This window comes from Haliaeetus albicilla, chromosome 4, assembly GCF_947461875.1.
Source record: "Haliaeetus albicilla chromosome 4, bHalAlb1.1, whole genome shotgun sequence".
Lineage (NCBI taxonomy): Eukaryota > Metazoa > Chordata > Aves > Accipitriformes > Accipitridae > Haliaeetus > Haliaeetus albicilla.
This window is the reverse complement of record NC_091486.1, coordinates 22,905,169-22,924,844: the sequence shown is the minus strand read 5'-3', so window position 1 is coordinate 22,924,844 and position 19,676 is coordinate 22,905,169. Positions and strand designations below refer to the sequence as shown.

General features: G+C 37.5%; 1 protein-coding gene across 1 annotated transcript in view; it reads right to left on the bottom strand.

Annotated features, from left to right (window-relative positions):
• Nucleotides 1–19,419, bottom strand: part of LOC104318964 (collagen alpha-1(XXVIII) chain-like) — a 38,908-nt gene extending 19,489 nt beyond the window's left edge. Inside the window, exons 1-18 of the mRNA XM_069782956.1 lie at nucleotides 19,263–19,419; nucleotides 17,908–18,476; nucleotides 16,216–16,236; nucleotides 13,858–13,917; nucleotides 12,628–12,681; nucleotides 12,283–12,327; nucleotides 11,428–11,454; nucleotides 11,097–11,141; nucleotides 10,404–10,448; nucleotides 9,699–9,752; nucleotides 8,355–8,423; nucleotides 7,604–7,672; nucleotides 5,605–5,673; nucleotides 3,377–3,445; nucleotides 2,869–2,937; nucleotides 2,713–2,781; nucleotides 1,488–1,556; nucleotides 199–270 (exon numbers count right to left, since the gene is read on the bottom strand). Of these exons, the coding sequence (XP_069639057.1) occupies nucleotides 199–270; nucleotides 1,488–1,556; nucleotides 2,713–2,781; nucleotides 2,869–2,937; nucleotides 3,377–3,445; nucleotides 5,605–5,673; nucleotides 7,604–7,672; nucleotides 8,355–8,423; nucleotides 9,699–9,752; nucleotides 10,404–10,448; nucleotides 11,097–11,141; nucleotides 11,428–11,454; nucleotides 12,283–12,327; nucleotides 12,628–12,681; nucleotides 13,858–13,917; nucleotides 16,216–16,236; nucleotides 17,908–18,476; nucleotides 19,263–19,419 (1,632 nt within the window). The remainder of the gene's footprint in view (nucleotides 1–198; nucleotides 271–1,487; nucleotides 1,557–2,712; nucleotides 2,782–2,868; nucleotides 2,938–3,376; nucleotides 3,446–5,604; nucleotides 5,674–7,603; nucleotides 7,673–8,354; nucleotides 8,424–9,698; nucleotides 9,753–10,403; nucleotides 10,449–11,096; nucleotides 11,142–11,427; nucleotides 11,455–12,282; nucleotides 12,328–12,627; nucleotides 12,682–13,857; nucleotides 13,918–16,215; nucleotides 16,237–17,907; nucleotides 18,477–19,262) is intronic.
• Between the last annotated feature and the right edge of the window lie 257 nt (nucleotides 19,420–19,676).

The window sequence follows — 19,676 nt, the reverse complement described above, 5'->3', positions numbered from 1 at the left end:
CACCACCCCCCGCCAAAAAAAAAAAAAAATTTTCCCTAAAAAAAGTGTGTTTGAAAGAGAATTTTTTTTCACTGAAAAATGTGCTACTTTTTCCCTTGTCCATGAACGCTCTCTCTTCTAGGTTTGGGTATCAGCACAGGGAGAACAGCAGGAATGCTTGGAGGGAAGCAGGTAGACTGCAGACAGAGATGAACCAACCTTTTGTCCAGGGGCTCCATCTTCTCCTGGAAGACCAGGCAGACCTGCCAGTCCTGAAGGGCCTGGCTCACCCTGACATCAATAAAAAGTAAGTCCTTCTATTAAATGCAGACTTGGTACTATTTCTCTGAATCAAGGAAATGTATTTTCAAAAGTTTACTCAACTGTATATGTATTTATAGCAAAAATTTATGCATATGAACCCAAATCTTGCCATTTTTTTATAAAGACAACTCTCATGTACCTGGAACTATCCTACTGTCTGATTGTTTGAACTGTGCATTTTATCTATGCGATTAATATTATTAGCTATTAATGCTCCACCTCATTCTTAAAAAATAATGCCATCATTTCATTAAGTGGCAGCATTTGAAGTAAAGATAGAGTTGACTGTGACATGATGATTGACACCTTGCTGGTGAATATCAGTGCAAATCTGTTAATGGCAGTGGAATTGGCATTGGCCAATTTATGTAAGGTTCAAGAGCCTGACCTGGTTTTAGATGAAATGGGATCATTTGGGGTCAAATGGGTTCATTCAGTATTACCATATTTTGTGAAATTAAAGAAAGAAACTGAACAATTTCATTCCTTTTCCAACCCCTGTCCCAAATCCCTGACAAACAAGAGCAAAACCAGGACAGCCCTGTACTTTTCCACTATCACAAAAGTACTTTTTCATCTGTTCCCATTTTTTATATTAATCTGGCTGTTAATGACATAGGGACTGGTTAATATCTTGGTCACTTTAGCACTAAAATAATCTGGTTACAGCTTCTTCTCTAAGCAAGCGTGCTTTCTGTCTAGTAGCACAGCTTATTTCCTGTATGAAGGTGTGAGGATGTAGCTGCTGCTCTATTTACATCCTATCTTGTGTGAAAAGGGAAGGAGCAGCACAATAACCACTGTTCAGTGCTTTTTTTCACCAGCTCTGGCTATAGCTTAGCTTACGCTGGCGACTGCAAGTTCTGGCAACTGTTTAATATTCTAGATGGTTTTCTGGACAGAACTGTAGGTGAGCTGTATGCAACAGTGACTTGAGCATAGGCCAGGCACGTGGAAATTTTCAGTCACAATAAATCTCATTACTTCTGTACAGAACTGGTACATTTAAAATGTTCCCATTTCTGGAGGTTACTGAAAGTCTGTGTTAAAAATTTTAAAGACTAAGAACCTAAATTTTATTTCTAGACCTGTTTTTAAGTGCCTACAGAAAGGATACTCAGGGAACACAAATTTAAAATCAGAATAAATTAATAAATTAAATAATTCCTCTATTAACGATGTACCTTAGAACCAGGTTCTCCAATACCTCTTTCTCCTGGCACTCCAGTCTCTCCTGGTAAGCCTTGTTCACCCTTAAGTAGAAATTATTTTTTAACAGTGTTATCATGGAAAAATATAAAAGCATGGTTTTGGTTGCTTATATTTAAAGGAAGATTAGTGTAATACTGTCTTTAGTATGATGAGTTAAACCCGTGGTCACAAAGATTGGGAATCTGCAGCACGTTTTGAGCTGTCACCAAAAAGTTGTTGGTAGAAATGATTAATGCTGTAAATCTATATGTGTCCCTGTGAATGTTTCCCACCAAAGTAGCTGGTATTTCAGGAGCATATCTGACATCCACAGACAATTCACCCTTCTCTTTCTTTTTACTAGTGGTAAAGCATATCCCTGCACAATCAGTTAAAATGTAATAGGTGATCTCTGATGCTGCAAAATACTTTACCTGGCATGGACCCTTGACCCAATTACACCTCTAGTTCCTTTATACTGTGCTTTAATAGCCTTCAGTCATTCAGAACTTTATTTGTCACCTCTTTCAGAAAGTCATTTTAAATCTCCATTCCAAACACTTCAAGGGTGACATCTTTCATTAACAGTTCTGTATTTTGCAAATCAGTCAAGGCTAAATTATTCTGACAGTTTTCCTTCAGCAAAGGTAATCTTCATTTTACCTTGGACCATTCTTAACTGCTAGATACAGTAAATACACATAGTCAGGTGAGACAACAGGCAGCAGAAGTAACAAGACAGGCAGACAATCTGTAAGGTATGAATGTATTTTTCTGGAATGGAAACAGTACAGTGAGGATAAAAGATGATATTGAAATTTTGGTGTTCTTCTGTGTTAAGTGCGACTACTTTCTGGAATTGATTCACTGCAACTGCACCTGATATGATGAAACTGCAAGTTTAAGGCAGACAACCTGTTCTATGGAAATGTATCAGACAAAGTGCAGTTCATTGTCTGATGTGTAGTACCTCAAAGGTTCTGTCGTGAGCCAAGCCAAAACCTAAATAGATATCTATGGCATTGGTTTATCAAGGCTTTTCAGTGGAGTAGAATCTGCTGTAGAGTTTAATAATATTAATAAAGAAAATAATTTCCTGCAGCTATGTCAATACTTAGATTGGTGTTCAGCACTTTAACAAGCATAAGGATAGAGATAGACCAGGAAACATACCAGTAAAACCAGCAGAGTAGCTTTTACTTCAGAAAATTCCCTAACCTTTGGTCCAGGTAGTCCCTGTCCTGGTAGCCCTCTAGAGCCGGGTGGTCCTTTTGGGCCCTCCACTCCCTGAAAAGATTAGTTAAGTAATTATTAAAAATAAAATATTCTCTATACACATTTAAGTGTGGGGTAATGGGGATGTGAAAACTGCACCTTCTCTCCTTGAATTCCAATTCCAGGTAATCCAATTGGCCCAGGTAAACCAGGAGGACCAAATTCACCCTGGCGAACAAAGTACAATTGCTTAGTTGTGTAAAGGTACAGAAACAGTCTGGGACAGCGCCCGTGCTAGTACATGTTGACTTAACCTCTCTTGAAGTCAGTGAAGCTGGAGATCTGACCTTTTATCTTTCACATATGCATTTGTTCCCTGCTGGTTCAGTTGCAGACAACTGCTAGTCCCTTTTTACCTTTCTAAATCTCAACTTTCCCACAGAATCAGATGCTTTTTGTAACATTTCCTATTTTAATATGAAGAGATGTTATAATAGATTGGGAGAGTTTATTGGGCATAAATCTCCCCACAAAATACCTTATTATCCAGGGCCTACTGTGGGTTCCTTGCCTCATTACACCTTTTGTACTGAATATCAACTCTGTATTCCCTGTATTATGTGGATTTATTAGCACTTTGTTAATCCCTGGTCTATTTACTGCTCACCTTTTCACCTTTTATGCTGATGCCTGGAAGTCCACGAGGGCCTTTTGGTCCATCAAAACCACGGTCTCCCTACATGAAAAAATAATATATTGTTAACTGTAGAAACACACAGCTGTTCTCTCTGAAGTAACTAGAGACACTGTTTGCTCTGTCATCATGAAAACCAAAATGAGAAGAACCAGAAAGTAGCTCCTGGATCTGTTTTCCAGGATACCAAAGAGGTCATCTTTTCAAATGAGCTTGCTCTGCAGTTTGAAATTGCTGATGAAAGAGCTGAACAAGCTTCTTTTTACCTTTCTGCCCACCTTGATTGTTTAAGGTCCTGTCCTGCTTCCCCTCAAATCAATGGCAAAACCACAACTGACTTAAATGTCAGCAGGGCTGAGTAATGAGACTAACTGAAAGCTGAATTCTGCTTATTTGTCTCATGGGTTAATCTCATTAAAGTGTGGCAATGAGAATCTGGCTCTCATTAAGAATTTTGCCAGAATAAAGACCAGGCCAAACTGTATTGTAGAAGTCTATTTGTAAATGTCATTGTCTTTCTAGATGTTTACAAAACAGTAGTCTTGGGGAAAATGCAGGTTACTAATAGAGACACAAATATTGTGCTTTCTTGTACTTCTGTTAATAAAACATGTAGAGACAGATTGTTAGCTTATGTAAATTGTCACAGAATCACCCAAGGCAATAAAGTTATGCCCCAGACAGGTCTTTTCTCTCCCTAGTAACCAATTCCAAAGTAACCAGTTTCACTTTGACTGAAATACATTATGGGAATTTCTGTTTAAAATAACATTCTTTACTCCTGATGCTTTAGAACACCTGCCTTCATTTTCCTTGTTACTGAACTGTGAGCTTGTAGTAAAAATGTTCTGAAGAAAGCAATTGTAAATTTGCTTTAGATTAACAAATCACCTGTTTAAAACGTGTTTAAAATCAGACAGCTGACATACTTGGCAGCCATAAATAGGATTAGAGATACATATAGACTCTGTTGATACATGCGTGGCTCCAGGTCAGACTTGCCAGTAAAAAGTCGTACGTTTTTCATAGAATCAAGAGTTCCAATAGTGCTGGCAGAATTCCACTTCGATTATTTTATTCTGCCTATCTCAATTGCTCAATAGTTTTGGTTAGATTATGCATTCTTCTGTACTTTTTCCCACTGTGCATTGTTGCTGTGCTTTACTTATTAGTTGTAGTGTTTCTTCCCACATGAATTGGTATTGCAGTGGCAATGGAGTGATTTCTAAATGCATTTTCTTCAAATCGCTTTTTTGTTTGTTTTCATGCATGAGATCTGCTAAGCAAACACAAGCCATCAACAGTGAGGTTAGATAATTTATATAATTCATCATAAAATAGATACTGGATGTTTGAAGATACTACGTTGCTAGCAGCAGTCAAATTTAAACCTAGCTGACTACAGTATTGTGCTAAGCAAAAATTGTAAGATTTTTAGTAAAGAGACAGTTGGGCCCTGCATCTGCGAAACAATTTTTTATTGTTTTCCCAACCAAAATTGCCTTAGTGCATGCATAAAAATGAGTGAACCATTTAGCTCATGTACAAGCTGTGTCACTTTGTTAATGTAACCAAAGGTCAGAGTGACAACTCAGCCTGGGAGTTGGTTTTCAGCGAGCCACAAAAGGAGCTAGTAGTGGGTCTAGTGAGTCCATCCATGTAGGTGCAACTACTACTGTCATTACTTCCACTGGATCCGAAAATTAGTAACAGCAGCTTTCTTTTTCCACAAACTGAATTCAGACTTCTGCTAAAATGCATAAGCCAGTGGTTGAGGTGTTTAAGAAGCTTGGAAGCTCGTCTTTAGTGTCAACAAATGTCTCATATATAAGGATTTAGAAAAAAGCAACAACTAAAAGCTGCATTTTTCATCTAGGAATCAGTTTTATAATATTTTATTTAACGTCAGATGCTCGAGGCTGTTTTAAAATTATAGCTGGAATTCTTTCCAGGCACAGATCCCACAAATCAAGCGTCAGGTCAATTAAATATCGGCTTTATAGGCCCCAAAGGCTAGCTGTGCCTAGAAGTCATGTTTGGACCAACTGAATTCTATGAAAATATATTGGGTTAATTGATGCCAAATTTTAATATTAATTTACAAGCTATTTTCTCAGATTCCCATGTCTGCTATGGACTTGTTTTGGCATGCACTCATTTAATGGTGCTGCTCTAGTCTTAAAACCCTTCAACTGCTGTACCTTTGCTCCTGGAAGCCCTTCTCCTGGTGAACCTCTTTCTCCTTGAACACCTTGTGGTCCTTGAGGCCCCTGTTAACATAAGTTTAAAATGGCCTAGAATATGTATTAGTCACTCAAATCAACAGCAGCATGTTCTATGTCATTGTTGGTTTTAAGCACCTCTTTAAATGTTGGTGTAGTTATAACCTGTTAAAAATAATACAGTAATATGATATTCACAGTGAATAAATGATGAGCATTCTGGTCTGCAGCAATAACATGGCAGTTTTACTTTTCTAGTTACTTATGAATCACAGGTTATGTAGCTGAAATTCCTGTTCCTTATACTTTTGAAATCTTCACTCCCTAAACTTTAGTTTTGTTTACATATTGTTACTAATCCTTATTAACATATCAGTATAATCATGGGAGACGGGGAGAACCAGATTAAAGACCATGCAGAGTAGTACTGAAGAAGACGTAGCTGTAGAGAGATTTGACTCTAATGGGTGAAGAGAATAATAGCATGCCCTTCTCTCTTTGAAAGCAGATCTGATAGGAGCACAAGGGGCAAGTAACACAACTAAAACCTTTCACTAAATGCAAGTCCAAAACCTGTGCATATTGAGCGTGCTTCACAGTGTTTTCCCACATCTGGGGTGTTTTTCCTCTGATTTATTCCTTAAGATTACACACACATCGCAGAATGCTGGTAGATTTGGCTCTGCATAGCCTAAATATGCTTCTGCTTCTTCTGCACATAGCTTTAGGATTATGCCTAATTCTTAGGTAAAGATAATTACACTGCATTCAGCTGTAAAAAGAAAACTGTTCTGAAGCAAATACACTTTAAAGTAAATTTTACAAACACCTTCAGTACATTTTTTAAAATCAGAATCTCTTATACCAGTATAGCTGTTGTGGCTAACAATGATGCACATCACAGGCACCTCTTTACCCACAAAGTGGCTCTTTTCTCTGTGCTGTTACTGAAGAGACTCGGGAAGCATTACTGCCCCACTTTGACTGACTGTCATCACTGGCCTTATTAGTAATGCTCCTTTCTTTAGACTCTTCAGTGAGAACTAACTCCTCTCCAGTAATGTATTTTCAAGCAAGTTTGAGATCAGTAGGTTCAGTTACCAAACAATCTTTCTGTTTTTCATGGGAGCACCTCTTTTGAAATGATTATTACAAATCTTTCCTTGTCAATGGGGAAAAGTTAGTTGTGAAAAAAATGCACAAAATTTCCCTCATGGTTGCACTACAGGTCTTTCATCCAGGTGATGAGAAATGAATTTGAGTCTGCTGTATTGTAAATAGGTCAGTAAAAGGTGCTGTCTGACACTTTGGAAAAAAGTGACCATAAAATCGGCGTACTGATTTTCCGAATTACCACAAAAGGTCAAAAGGTTGAGTTTACAACTACCACCAGGCGGAAGGGAAGGAAAAGAAGGAAGAGACTTCAGAGCGTAACATACTATAAATTCTGAAAGTCAAACTTTTTTAATTTCTCCCTCTGTTATCTCCAGGAAAGGCAATACTGGTCAAATTGTTACCTGGGACCACTTATGCAATCTGAATGTCTTTATGGAGGTTGTTTAGGTATGACTGTTTCTAATGTTACAGTGGTTGAAATGGAGTCTCTCTCTCAAAGCCATGCTGATGTTAATGTTCTAATGATACTGAAAAGCAGTCAACTTTGAAGTTACCACATGTGGATTTGAATCTATCAGGGGACAGGTTTATTTAAATATTTATGTGGTTTTGCATAAGGTGTTATTTTTTCATAGCTGTTTTGGAGACTAAGATAATCAGAAAAGTTAAGGAATTGGAAACATTTCCAGTTTATTGAGGGAAATGAAAGTCAGACAATGTAGTATGTATGAGAGTGAGAACTAGTGGAAGAAAGAAAAGAGACAGTATCATTTAATACACTTATATTCCTTTTAACAGGGAAGCACTGAGAATTTTTCCTTTCTGTCCTGCTTCCCTGTCACCAGATAAAAAATAGACATACCATAAGTCCTGGCTCACCAACTCCTGGTGGGCCAACAGGGCCCGGTCTTCCTGTCAAACCGGTGTCACCCTTCAAACAAAGATGTATTTTGAAAATGCCTGATTTAGGTATTTGTATATGTGCAGCATATAACAGCTCGTCAGACATTCTGTGCTTGAAATAGTTGATGTAGGAGAATACAGGAATCGCAGAGAAAATCTGAGTGTCCTCAGAGTCATACAGCATGCAAGGCCCAAGAGACATTGAACTGGTGCAGTTTCACAGCACTAGGGGACAGCCTCAGTTCTGCGTTTGAGAGAACACAATGCTGAATCTAAACGGTTAATTATTCCCATCATATTCCTAGTATATTATGTATCACTTGCTGTCCTTTTCCAAGAAGTCAGTATTTCTATCACAGTGTTTCTGTTCTTTATGCCAGTCATCCAAACTAACAAGCCTGTTTTTCACAGGATAATCTTTGTTTAAGACTATGTATGTATTTTTACTCAGCCATACTGCTTGGATTGACTTACTTACATCAAGCATAAGAACTACTGTAAAAAAGTCCTTTAAAGTACATACTTAAAATGTACTTTTTTTTTTCCCCAAACAGTTTTGATCAACATACAAAATACCTTTCCAATACCATAAAAACAGCATTTGGGGGCCTGAAGTTTCTCATGTACCAGCAAGTATATTATCTCAGCTGTCTCGGTCTTCGTTCTTATCCTACAATACATGTAATACAGAAGATGAGAGATGCTTGTACCTTCGGACCTGGCAGTCCTATTCCAGTCTCTCCAGGCAAGCCAGGTGGCCCAGGGAGACCTCTTTCACCCTTTTCAAAGAATGAAAAAAGAAACAATTCTGCTTAAAAATTAGTGTCTAGGGAAATCAGTTTAACTCAGTTTGTAAGTTCATTTTTTGTATATCCTGCATTTCAGCCCATTGGAATTGTCTTACACAGTACTTCATCTGTTCACCCTTTCAATGCTTCAAAATTCCCTTTATTAAGAGCATAGATATTTCATGTAGAAAGTGATACCAGATTAAACAAAAGGAAAAATTTTTTGTTTCATGTTGGGTATAAGAGTTTTGACACCCAACTGCTCTGTGCCTCAGTGTTGGCCAGCAGGTGCTCTAAATATGGTGCAAAGGAGATATCAAGAGAGATATCAAAAGAGATAATGTCCTTAATGAAACTTATTTTCAAGTTTTTCTCCACAACAATATTCCTTTCAGTAGCTGAAGAACCCATTAGCCTTGGCTCAATTACTCAGTTTAAGGTTTTTCTGAGAAGCAAAGTGTAACTGTGGTCTCTCTTAATGAAGTTAAACCAGTTCCCATAATTGTCTATAATACCCAGTAATATTTGCATCTTCCATTAAACTGCTATGATGAAGATATCAAGTCATCACAGAACCACAGAATGAAGTAATCTTCAGTGGTATACCTGGAATTTACAATGGGGTAAGTGAAAAGTAAGCCTTAAGGATTTAATAAATGTAAATCATACGTTTTTCAAACAAACAAATAAAAAATATTAATGTTTACAGAGGGGACTGGATCTTGCAGTGAAGCACTGGGTGATTTCTGTGGCCCACCTTCAGGGGGCCCATTGCAAGACTGTGTCCTGAATTACATTCATCCTCGTGACTTTCAGATATCTTCTGCTGAGCATCATCAAACAGTGGGACTGCTAATTTTGAGCTATAGAATTCTTCTTGAGAATGTATGGTTTCAAGAGAAGAGTTTGAGATCCCAAACAGAATTCCTGCTTGGTACTTAGGGAAAAAATTAGTTTTAAATTGAAAACTGAAGAAATGCAATTCTACACTGCTGCTAAGTAATATTCTGTGATGCTGCCATATTTTAAGTGTTTGTGAGAAAAGACTGAAGTGTGATTTGGACCTGAATCCAATACAAAGAGCAAATGAAGACCTTCCTTAGGAACCTTGTAGAATACAAAGAGTCTATGATTTGCTAGCAACGTCATGTTAAACTGCATCCCCTACAAGAAGAGTATGGGGTATAAGGATAGAAGCATTATTGTTGTGAGGCTGTATTAATACCTTTTAGCATTAAGAAAGAGAAGAAATAATGCAGTTCTTGCCTTTGATCCTTGTAGGCCTTCAGGCCCTTGATCTCCAGACTGTCCTTGTGGACCCTATTAAAAGAGGAGTGGTTTTAATGAGATTTGTCAAGCTTTCAGAACAATGGCAGCTTGAAATACAATCTCTAGTTTGCTGTAGTCTGCATGAAAATAGGAGTTACAAACAGTCCAGAACTGAAGCTTTGCTTTCTGATGCATGTATAGATTCAGCTACTCAACTCAGTTGGAGCTAGCTCTGGTAATCGAGGGAGAGAATTTGGCTCTCCCTTTATTTGAATACAATTAAAGATAATCTGTAGTCAAGATTTACTGAAACATCTATGATGGGCTAAGCTTCATGGCCTTCAGTCCAAGAGTATTGGGACAAAAAGAGACTAAAGTGTTTCCATGTACTTCTGTGAAATGTGTGAGATTCTGTGATAATGAAATAGTTAAGATACTGAATGGGAAATGAGTGATTTTGGGTTTTGTGGAATTGTATTTGCTGTGGTCTTTGAGACTGAATGAATTATAAGGGTGATTTATTTGTCTAGACTGGTCCTCCAAATTCTTGTTAATTTTGCTGTTTAAGAAGATAGATTTTGGATGCCTTGAACTCAGTGACTCAAAGATTCCATGACAGTTGTGGTATGATATTATTTCAGAGCTTTGAATCACAGGGAACCAGGTATTGTTGTTTGTATAGTTTCTTTGGGTTTTTTTTACCTGTAACCCTCTCATTCCTCTGGGGCCTACTGGACCTTCAGGACCCTGAAAGGCAAGTGAAAAAAAGGATACATTCATTTGTACTTAGATTTGGTCAAAACCACTTTTAGATAACTTTTTACTAAGGTATCTTATTTAGGTATCTTTATGTTTAAAAAAAAAAGGGGGGGGCAAAAGAAGCTCAGCAGCCAGCAAGTATTGAATAAATATTTTTAAAATGGACTGTGGTAATCAGAATACAGAGTAGGAATGAACAGAGTTAATTATCAAGGACCGGTAATCCAAGATTAAACTCTGTTTCTTTCATTTAAAATATTCATAGCAATTATACACCAAATTGTGAAGATCAATGTTAGAAACCTTGATTTCATTTTCACCTCTCATTCCCTTTGCTTACTACTTCAAGCCTTCTGCCTCTGTTAAAGTCAGGTAGAGTTTTAACATTGTTATAAACAGGCTTAGGCATGGGCTTTAAGAGGAATCACATGAAAATATAGAAGGAGCTGAGAAAGTTACTGCAAATGGTATCCTTGCTCACTTCATTTTTTAAAACTGTCAGTTGTTAATTTCCCTCAGCCTTAGAATTAATATTTGCCTTAAATCTGTCACCACAGTTGTTATTCAGGGAACTGTAGGGTTTTTTTGTACTTTAACTGTGTTTCCTGAAAGCATAACAACTTTGTGGCTACTTACTCTGTCTCCTTTTGTCCCTGGGATTCCACATTCACCTCTTTCACCCTGGAAAGGAACAGGAATAAATATTCATGAGGTATATTGAGCATATAATCCTTATTCTTTGGGTGCTTTAGTTGAAAACCTAAATGTTATTCATGACATATTATAGTAATTGTGCTGTAAGTTCATTGGAGAAGGGACACATCTTCTATTAGAGCTTGTGCAGCAGCTGGTAAGATGATGTTATTGTTAATTACTAATATTTATAAGAAATATGGCACTATACATAATAAGTAATAATAACATAAAATATCTATATGTAAGCAGAAGTTCAGACTAAAAGTAGTACCTTCTCTCCTTTATATCCAGATTTCCCCTGGAAAAATATAAAAGCAAAGCAGGTTGTGAGGATATATAACCCAAATGTAAGAATGTGAGTATTGGTGCTATTAACATTCTACTTTCTCTAGAAAAAGAGCATTTCAGGTTATAATGAACAATTAGGTAGAAAAGGTGATCTCTGATAAACATGGCAATTTGACTCTAAATACTGCATCTACTGGTCATGACAGATGCTGCTGCATGTGTGAACAAATCTTATGAAAGTAATTTTAGACTGGGATTTTGATGATTGTAAAAGCACATCAACTAAAGTTCATATTTCTATCTTAGAAACATGCTAAAATAAGAAAGCAAGAAAAAAGTCACTAATTAAAAAGGATGGTCTGAATAAATAAGAAAATGTAGAGTGATTCATATGTGAATGAATTCAGAGTTAAGCACTAAGAGGCTGGTCCTACAGTTACTTCCTATATGTATTTCATTCAACTTTTTCATTGCTATTACACACTGGATCCTTTATTTGCCAAATGAATAAATTTAAACTGACCCATAAAGATGCAAGCAGAGTGTCAATTTCTGTAATGTTCTTGGGTTATCATATCAGAACTTTTCACACTTTTTAGAAGGGACTATGTATTATTATAGAGTATTTTCTAGATCACTCTTGTAAGAAGGAATTATTCCCTTTCTTTAAGCAATGACAATGTTTTTAGTTCTTCTAGTGTTAATGAATCATTAAACCAGAATTGAAATTTGCTATTCTAATCACACAAAAAAAAGGTAAAAAAAAAAAAAAAAAAGTGCTGTTTTGCGTTGGAGGAATGCTGCTTACTGGAGAAGAAGGAAAAAAAATTTTTTTTACCTCTATTCCATCTCGTCCTGGGATTCCATTAAGACCTGGCTCCCCCTGTGAATAATCCAACATCAAGATCAGTGAAATCAGGATAAGATAGTACTGTCCTGATTATCTGAGTAGATATCTCAATGCAATACAGGAAGCATACCAACTCCCTTTTTTTACACTCTGATGATTTTATATGTTAGATATAAGATTTTAGTTTGTAAAGAATCTTAGTCTTTACTACAGCAAAGGGGGTAGATGAGGTTTAAGAAATTCACAGGTGGAGCATACACGGGCACTATTAGGATAGTCTTTCATATTAATGAAGTACCAAATCTTTCTCCTAAATCTCAAAAATCACATCACCTTTGCTCCTTTCAGGCCTGGAGCTCCATCATCCCCAGTGCGACCCTTCTTACCCTGAAAACAACAAAATAAAATTCTTATAGTATATGTTAGTCAAATGATTTTATTTTACAATATATACAGTATTTTAAAAAATATTTATGATATTTGCTTCCTATAGACTTATTTTTAAAAATCTCTGCATTTACCATAACCTTGAAGTTGAATTTCTGGGAGCAGCAGGACCAACTCAATAGGCAGCCATTTTCCCCTTGTCTTTGTTGTAAACAAAAATTGTTCAGATCTCCTCTGAAGAAAAGAGGTGATCAGATGTCTTTGTAGCTACCCAGCTTGCCAAGTGAGTGTTTTGTTTTCTTTTGAACTCTTAGAGGTGCATGCTTTTGTTTAAGAGGTACTTGCACTCTCCAAGTAAAGACATGGAATAATAACCCAAACAAAACTACTGTTTGCACACAAGAGGCTACATTTTCAATTAAAGTGTGCTGTACTGTGCAAGATAAAACTGGTGTGTATTTCTGTTTATGTAGGTATACAGGTCAAAAGGATGAGGATGGGCAGATCTCTAGGGTTCTGTTTCAAACTCTGACACTGTCCCTTCACTTTCAGCAAGGGCTATAAGGTACTGTGGTGCTTTAGTTCAATGTTAGGGATATAATATCATTCAACTCTGAGAGTTCTTTTTGAAACATAAACCCTGCAGTTCAAACCTTGTATGAAGCAATCTCCTAGATTTGCTCAGGGGTTCTGGTTGTAAGACTATTCTGAAAGAAGTCCAGCCTATTTTACCCGCTTTACAAGTCTCTTGTCTCAATTGTTCCTAATGCTTCAGCTTCTTGCTCTCTCTCTTGCTTTCAGAGAGCTTTCCAGATATTAATGTTTCATTTGGGGCTGGTTAGATCCACCTGGTCTGGTTGTCTGATTGTAACAAGTGAATTATTGTTACACACAGGAAAGTTGCTTCCTTTTAAACTGCTGTGGCTAAAAGAAGAGCCTCACCACATCACACTGTTCTTTTTTTCAGAGGGAGTGTCTCAGGGCATTCTCAGGTCTCTCTGTGCATTTCCTACTGATGTGACATTTCCATGCAATGTAACTATGGAGGACTATGTATTGAACCTTGAAATTTTGTTGTCTCAGGATTTGGGTTCAAATAATTTCCTAAAAAATTTCCAACAATGAAATCTTGATTTATACTGTGTATCAGTTATTTAAGAAATGACAGCTACTTACAGCAGGGCCAGGAAGGCCTCTTTCCCCCTTCTCACAGTTACATGAGGCGGCCTGGGGACACTTTGAATGAAAATAGTCCAAATCAGTACATTTTAATAGAAGAAACAGAAAACACATGAACATTGCTTTTAAGTTACTGGTATGGCTAGTCTGAGTACACTAGTAATTACCAGAATCCAGTTATATTTACATGTTTTACAGAAATCTATTAACTGTCAGTTTACCACTCATCAGGAATGTGGCCTCCTACACTCCGTCCAAAAATCCGTATCAGTCCTACTCATGAAATATCAATCATCTCGATAAAGGGTTTACCTCCAAACTTTTCACAAGGTCAGTTTATTGGTATGCTGTGTCTATGATTGCAGATTTATTTTGATTACTAGTCACTGTAGAGATAGCCAAGACAATGGGGTAAGAAAACATCTTACATCCTTTTTCCACTTTACTCCACTATAGGTAGGATAGATCATTGTTTAGCTCTAGCTTGATCTATAAACAAAACATGTTATGGATATATACTTTTATCTAGTTAATGCAATTCATTATAATAGTTTCTAATCTTTCTTCCATCATCTCTACCGTCATGTGTCACAGTCAGACATCATTATAGTATGTAGTTATGTGATTTCTAGGATCTTTTTTAAACTTTAAAACCATTACATAATATGGAAGTATACAGATTCTGGGGTTATTTTTGGAGGAGGAATAAGGAATGTTGTTTTTATTTTTGGTTTTACTATGTATTAAACCACCACTCAGCTTGGAGATGTCTAGAAGTGAAAGGTTTAAATATCATTCTTATCTGAATATCCCAATTAGCAACAATATGTTTTTCCAAGGATACCATTGAATGTCTTACTACTTCAGGATTTACTCTGACAGAGAAAATCAACATGCCAGTGGAAATCTGGTCAGGCTGGATCAATGGGCTGAGGCCAATCATACGAGGTTCAACAAGGCCAAGTGCTGGGTCCTGCACTTCGGTCACAGCAACCCCATGCAGTGCTACAGGCTTGGGGAAGAGTGGCTGGAAAACTGCCCAGCAGAAAAAGACCTGGGGGTCTGGTTGACAGCCGGCTGAATATGAGCCAGCAGTGTGCCCAGGTGGCCAAGAAGGCCAGCGGCATCCTGGCCTGCATCAGAAATAGCGTGGCCAGCAGGAGCAGGGAAGGGATTGTTCCCCTGTACTGGGCACTGGTGAGGCCGCACCTCGAGTCCTGTGTTCAGTTTTGGGCCCCTCACTACAGGAAAGACATTGAGGTGCTGGAGCGTGTCCAGAGAAGGGCAACCAAGTTGGTGAGGGGCCTGGAGCACAAGTCTTATGAGGAGCAGCTGAGGGAACTGGGGCTGTTTAGTCTGGAGAAGAAGAGGCTGAGGGGAGACCTTATCGCTCCCTACAACTACCTGAAAGGAGGTTGTAGTGAGGTGGGTGCTGGTCTCTTCTATCAAGTAACAAGTGATAGGATGAGAGGAAATGGCCTCAGGTTGCAACAGGGGAGGTTTAGATTGGATATTAGGAAAAATTTCTTTACTGAAAGGGTTGTCAGGTATTGGAACAGGCTGCCCAGGGAAGTGGTTGAATCACCATTCCTGGAGGTATTCAAAAAGTGCATAGACAAGGTACTTCAGGACATGGTTTAGTGGGCATGGTTGACGGTTGGACTCGATGATCTTGAAGGTCTTTTCCAATCTAAATGATTCTATGATTCTATTCTATGATTCTATGAAATGAGTGAAAAATAAAATGCTTCAAGTTTGGCAAACACTCACAGTATTTAGCAGTTTCCTTGAGCTGCTCATCAGAATAGTCTTTGCCTGCGATAACTGTACCTTAAGTAGGACTAACATCTTTAAAAGGAAAGCTAACTTTATTCCCTTCAAAATGGCAGCCAGACCTACCAATGCCTGCAGTCAGGGTGACACAGTGTGGACAAACTGGAAAAGTGCAATGGTGGAGCTTTGTTCGAGTTCCTTCCCTTTTTTTATCCCTATTACATAGGAAGAGCATTAAGGGCTAGAACTGCACCACATTCAGGTCTGTGTCATGTTTTCTTATCCACTGAGTCTGTTGGATGGTGTGCCGAGACGTATCAGCAAATTCTTCCTAACATGAATACTCACACATTGTTATTTTTCAACTTTGAAAATGAGGAGGGAAAGTAAATGACATTAGGATAGCAAATTAAAGCTCTGTCCTGCAAATACAAACGCATGTTTTACTTGAAGGCAATCCCATTAGATTCAATATTTAACCAACTTCCTGAGTTATCACTTTTCTTGAATTATGTTTCCATGTAATTGTAAATGTCTATATTAAGCAGTAGTTCTGTACAGGAAAAAAAAAAAAAAACTTACCGCTTCTTCAGACAGATCTTTCTGTAAAGACAGATATTCAAAACAACATTAGAAACTTAAACTCATAATCCAGCTCTACAGGAAGGACACTGAAAAATGTTAAAATAAATTGCTTCAGCAGCTATTAATTAAATTATGCAATTAAAATATTAACTAACATTAATTAAGCTTTAATTTCTGAGAAACATTCTAGCAATCTTTCCATTCTAAAAAATAATTTAAATAATTTCAATTCCTATTATAGATTGTTGACTGCACAAATCACTGACTCTCCTTGTCCAGCCATAATTTGCTAAAATTACAATGGTAAACAGACCTAAAACAACACAGTTAGCTAGGTATATGGGAATGATGCACCCAGAAACTACACTGTTTCCAAAATGCTCTCTAGTAGGAGTGAATGATACATGCTCTACACTTGAAAAAATCGGCTTTTCTATGCATACTGTTAGGCACACACAAAATGAGAACAGTAAGAACACCCTAGAAAAGATTTTGACAGTGATCACATGAAGTTATCATCATCAAATTAGCTCCATTATTTTTTAGAAGATCTCTACAGCTGAAACATCTACATACAATGCATTTCTCCCACTTTTCACAACTGATGTAATCTCTTGGCAGGACATAAATGTGTCGATGAGCAACAATGCAATACACATCTCTAAAATTCACATGTATGCACATATAATTATGCCAAAGCCATTATTTGAGCCAGAGAGCAGCCATGTTCTCAGAAGAAGGTACCTGAGGATGGCTGCCTGTTTGGAACAGGTAAAATACAATGTGCTTAGTCACTTGAGAGGTGGTTGCTGTGATACAGAAAGGAAGGGTAATACCAGAGAAAAGGGGAGGGGTGATATGCAGGGAAAACAATGCAGAGTGGCAGGCTGTTGAAGTGAAGGACAGACAGGAAGGCCAGCTTGTGTACATGCTCTAGGCCTGTATAAAATCACTTAGGTGTCAGTTTTACTGCAGAAGTCTCCTGGTTGTTATTCATATTTCTATTTTATATCTATGTGCATGCTCAGATCAGAACTTCATCCACAGCTTGTGTCACCAGATTTATAGGCTAGAGGATGGCTCTATTCTCCATACTTACCAGGGAATGTTTTTTATAAATTCAGTTCACATGCCGAAAAGAGGCACCCAGGCAAAACTTCAAGCTCAATTTACACATTTCTTCTTGATTATGTTGTAGGTTTTCCATGGAAATTTAAAGATGTCTATGGCCAAGTTCAGATTTTATCTAAATTGACATATCTCCATTAAGGTCTAAAATTTATTTTCGCTTCTGCAAGAGCTGCATCTTTTTTGGTACAAAAGGCAATCTCACATTCCTACTTGCTACAGAAGAAAGCACTAGGATGTCAAAAATTGGTTGTTTTTTTTAAGAAAGGAGGTTTAAAATACCTTTCTTAGGAGGAAAAACAGAGATAAAAATAACTTCACAACAAGTCTCTTTAAGTCTAATTCAGTTTCCAACTTCAAATATTTTAGCTGGCAAGATCTGAATGGTGGGGAGAGAAAGGAAACCTGTACTTTGGCACAGTGGTCTTATTAATAAGTGTACCACTTTAGCATGTGAAAAGTACAGTTTTTGTCAATAGCATAAATGTTTCAAAATATTGGAAATAAGACCATTTTTTACATATGTTCCTATAATTATTTCAAATTCTTTCTCATACATACCATTTCTTTGAGAACCTTCTCCACAGTTTCTTTCTCCTGGAGGTTGAAAACGAACCTGGATGCTGGGACACTGGCCAGGAGCCGGAGCTTGGCAGCATTACTAACCTCCTCAGCCACTCTGGTCATTCCCATTGTGAAAAATACAATTCCTTGGTGTTTAGCATCAGCTGTAGCTGCAAAAATATCTGGGTTTCTTGGGTGGTCCACTCCATCAGTGAAGAGCACAGCTACTTTCACACTACCCAGAGTCCCTTCAGTCATATAGAGTTGTGTGAGGTTAGTTATAGCGTAAGTTGTGTAGGTGCCATGACCTATGTAGGTTATGGGAGCAATGTGGGATTTGAATGCTTCAGGACCTTTCCAGTCATGGAAAGTTTGCTCTATGAAAACAGTGCTGCTGTACTGAAGTAAGGCCATCCTCCAGCTAAGGGTACGTCCAGAACTAAGCTGCAGACTTTTCATTCTGTCTACTGTTGCCAGTACAAATTTTTTCTGCTGTTCATGATTATAGTCCTTAGCACTTTCAGAGCTGTCCAGTAAAAAAGCAATTTCCAGAATGCAGTCTTCATCTAGAATAAATAGGTAGGTAGGTGAGTGGAGTGATTTCATACTAAATCTCATTCTACCCTTACCCTTAAATGTATTTTAGGCTTTAAAAGTGGGAGTGCAAATGTGGAATTTTTTGAAAACATCTGTGATCACAAGTGTGAGATCCTCATGAAGATAGAGCATATAGAGGCTGAGGAATTTGCTCCAGAACAGATGCCCCAAGGAATAGGAGACTGAAGGTGAGGTAATGTCATGTAGTATGAAATGAGGAATGTTGTACTGGTTTTATACATTCATTCTGTCCTCTTGCCTGGTATTTCACTGAATATCCTACCAGGATGGGGACTGGGAAGGTGGAAGTCATCTACAGGAAAATAACTCTTACTGAATAAGACACTGGAATATGATCTGACAGAGCTAGATTTTGTCCCTGGTACTGACACTCACATCCAGTGACATAAAAGTTTCCAAAAGCAGGATCTGCAGAGTATTAATTTTCTGAACTACTGATAACAGTAATTCTTTAGAAATACAGTTATATGGGCTATTATTCTTGTGACAGTAACAAGCCATATCATAAAAAAGCCAAGAATTAATCTCCTTTTCTGAAATACACAAAAGGGGAGGGAAAAGATGGGAGTAAAAAGATAAAAGTGCAAAAATAAGGCATGTGAAAATGTAGGATGAGGCAAGCCTGGCTGATTATAAGCAATATCTTAGAGGGCAAGTTAGCCATGTAGTCCAGAATCCAAATAAATGAATCAGGGCAAAACCCCCCACACCTGTTTTAAAATGACAATATTCACCTTGATCACTTGGGCTGGGATATTTTTCTACAGTATTTGAAAGAATGTGTTTAGGTTTTTGTCTTCTCAATCCATATCTTTTTTCTTCCCTGAGATTTTCTGCTAAAAACTCATGGTGTTCAAGTATCCACAAAAGCCACCAGAATCTGAAGAACATCATTTGTTTGTTTTCTGTTTCCTAAACAACACAAATAATAATACAGAAGTACAGCAGCATGACAACAATAAAACATTATTCAATTTTGCTTCAACAGGTTGCTTAGCAGGTTGTATTTTAAAATGCAGTCCCTAAAAATGAGCTGGTTTTATTTTCTTTTGGTAAGATCTCCTCCAAAATATGTAACAAATAATAAACAGAGGCATACTGGAGTGATTTTCAAGCATAGTGCGTATGGTTCTAGCACATGACAAACT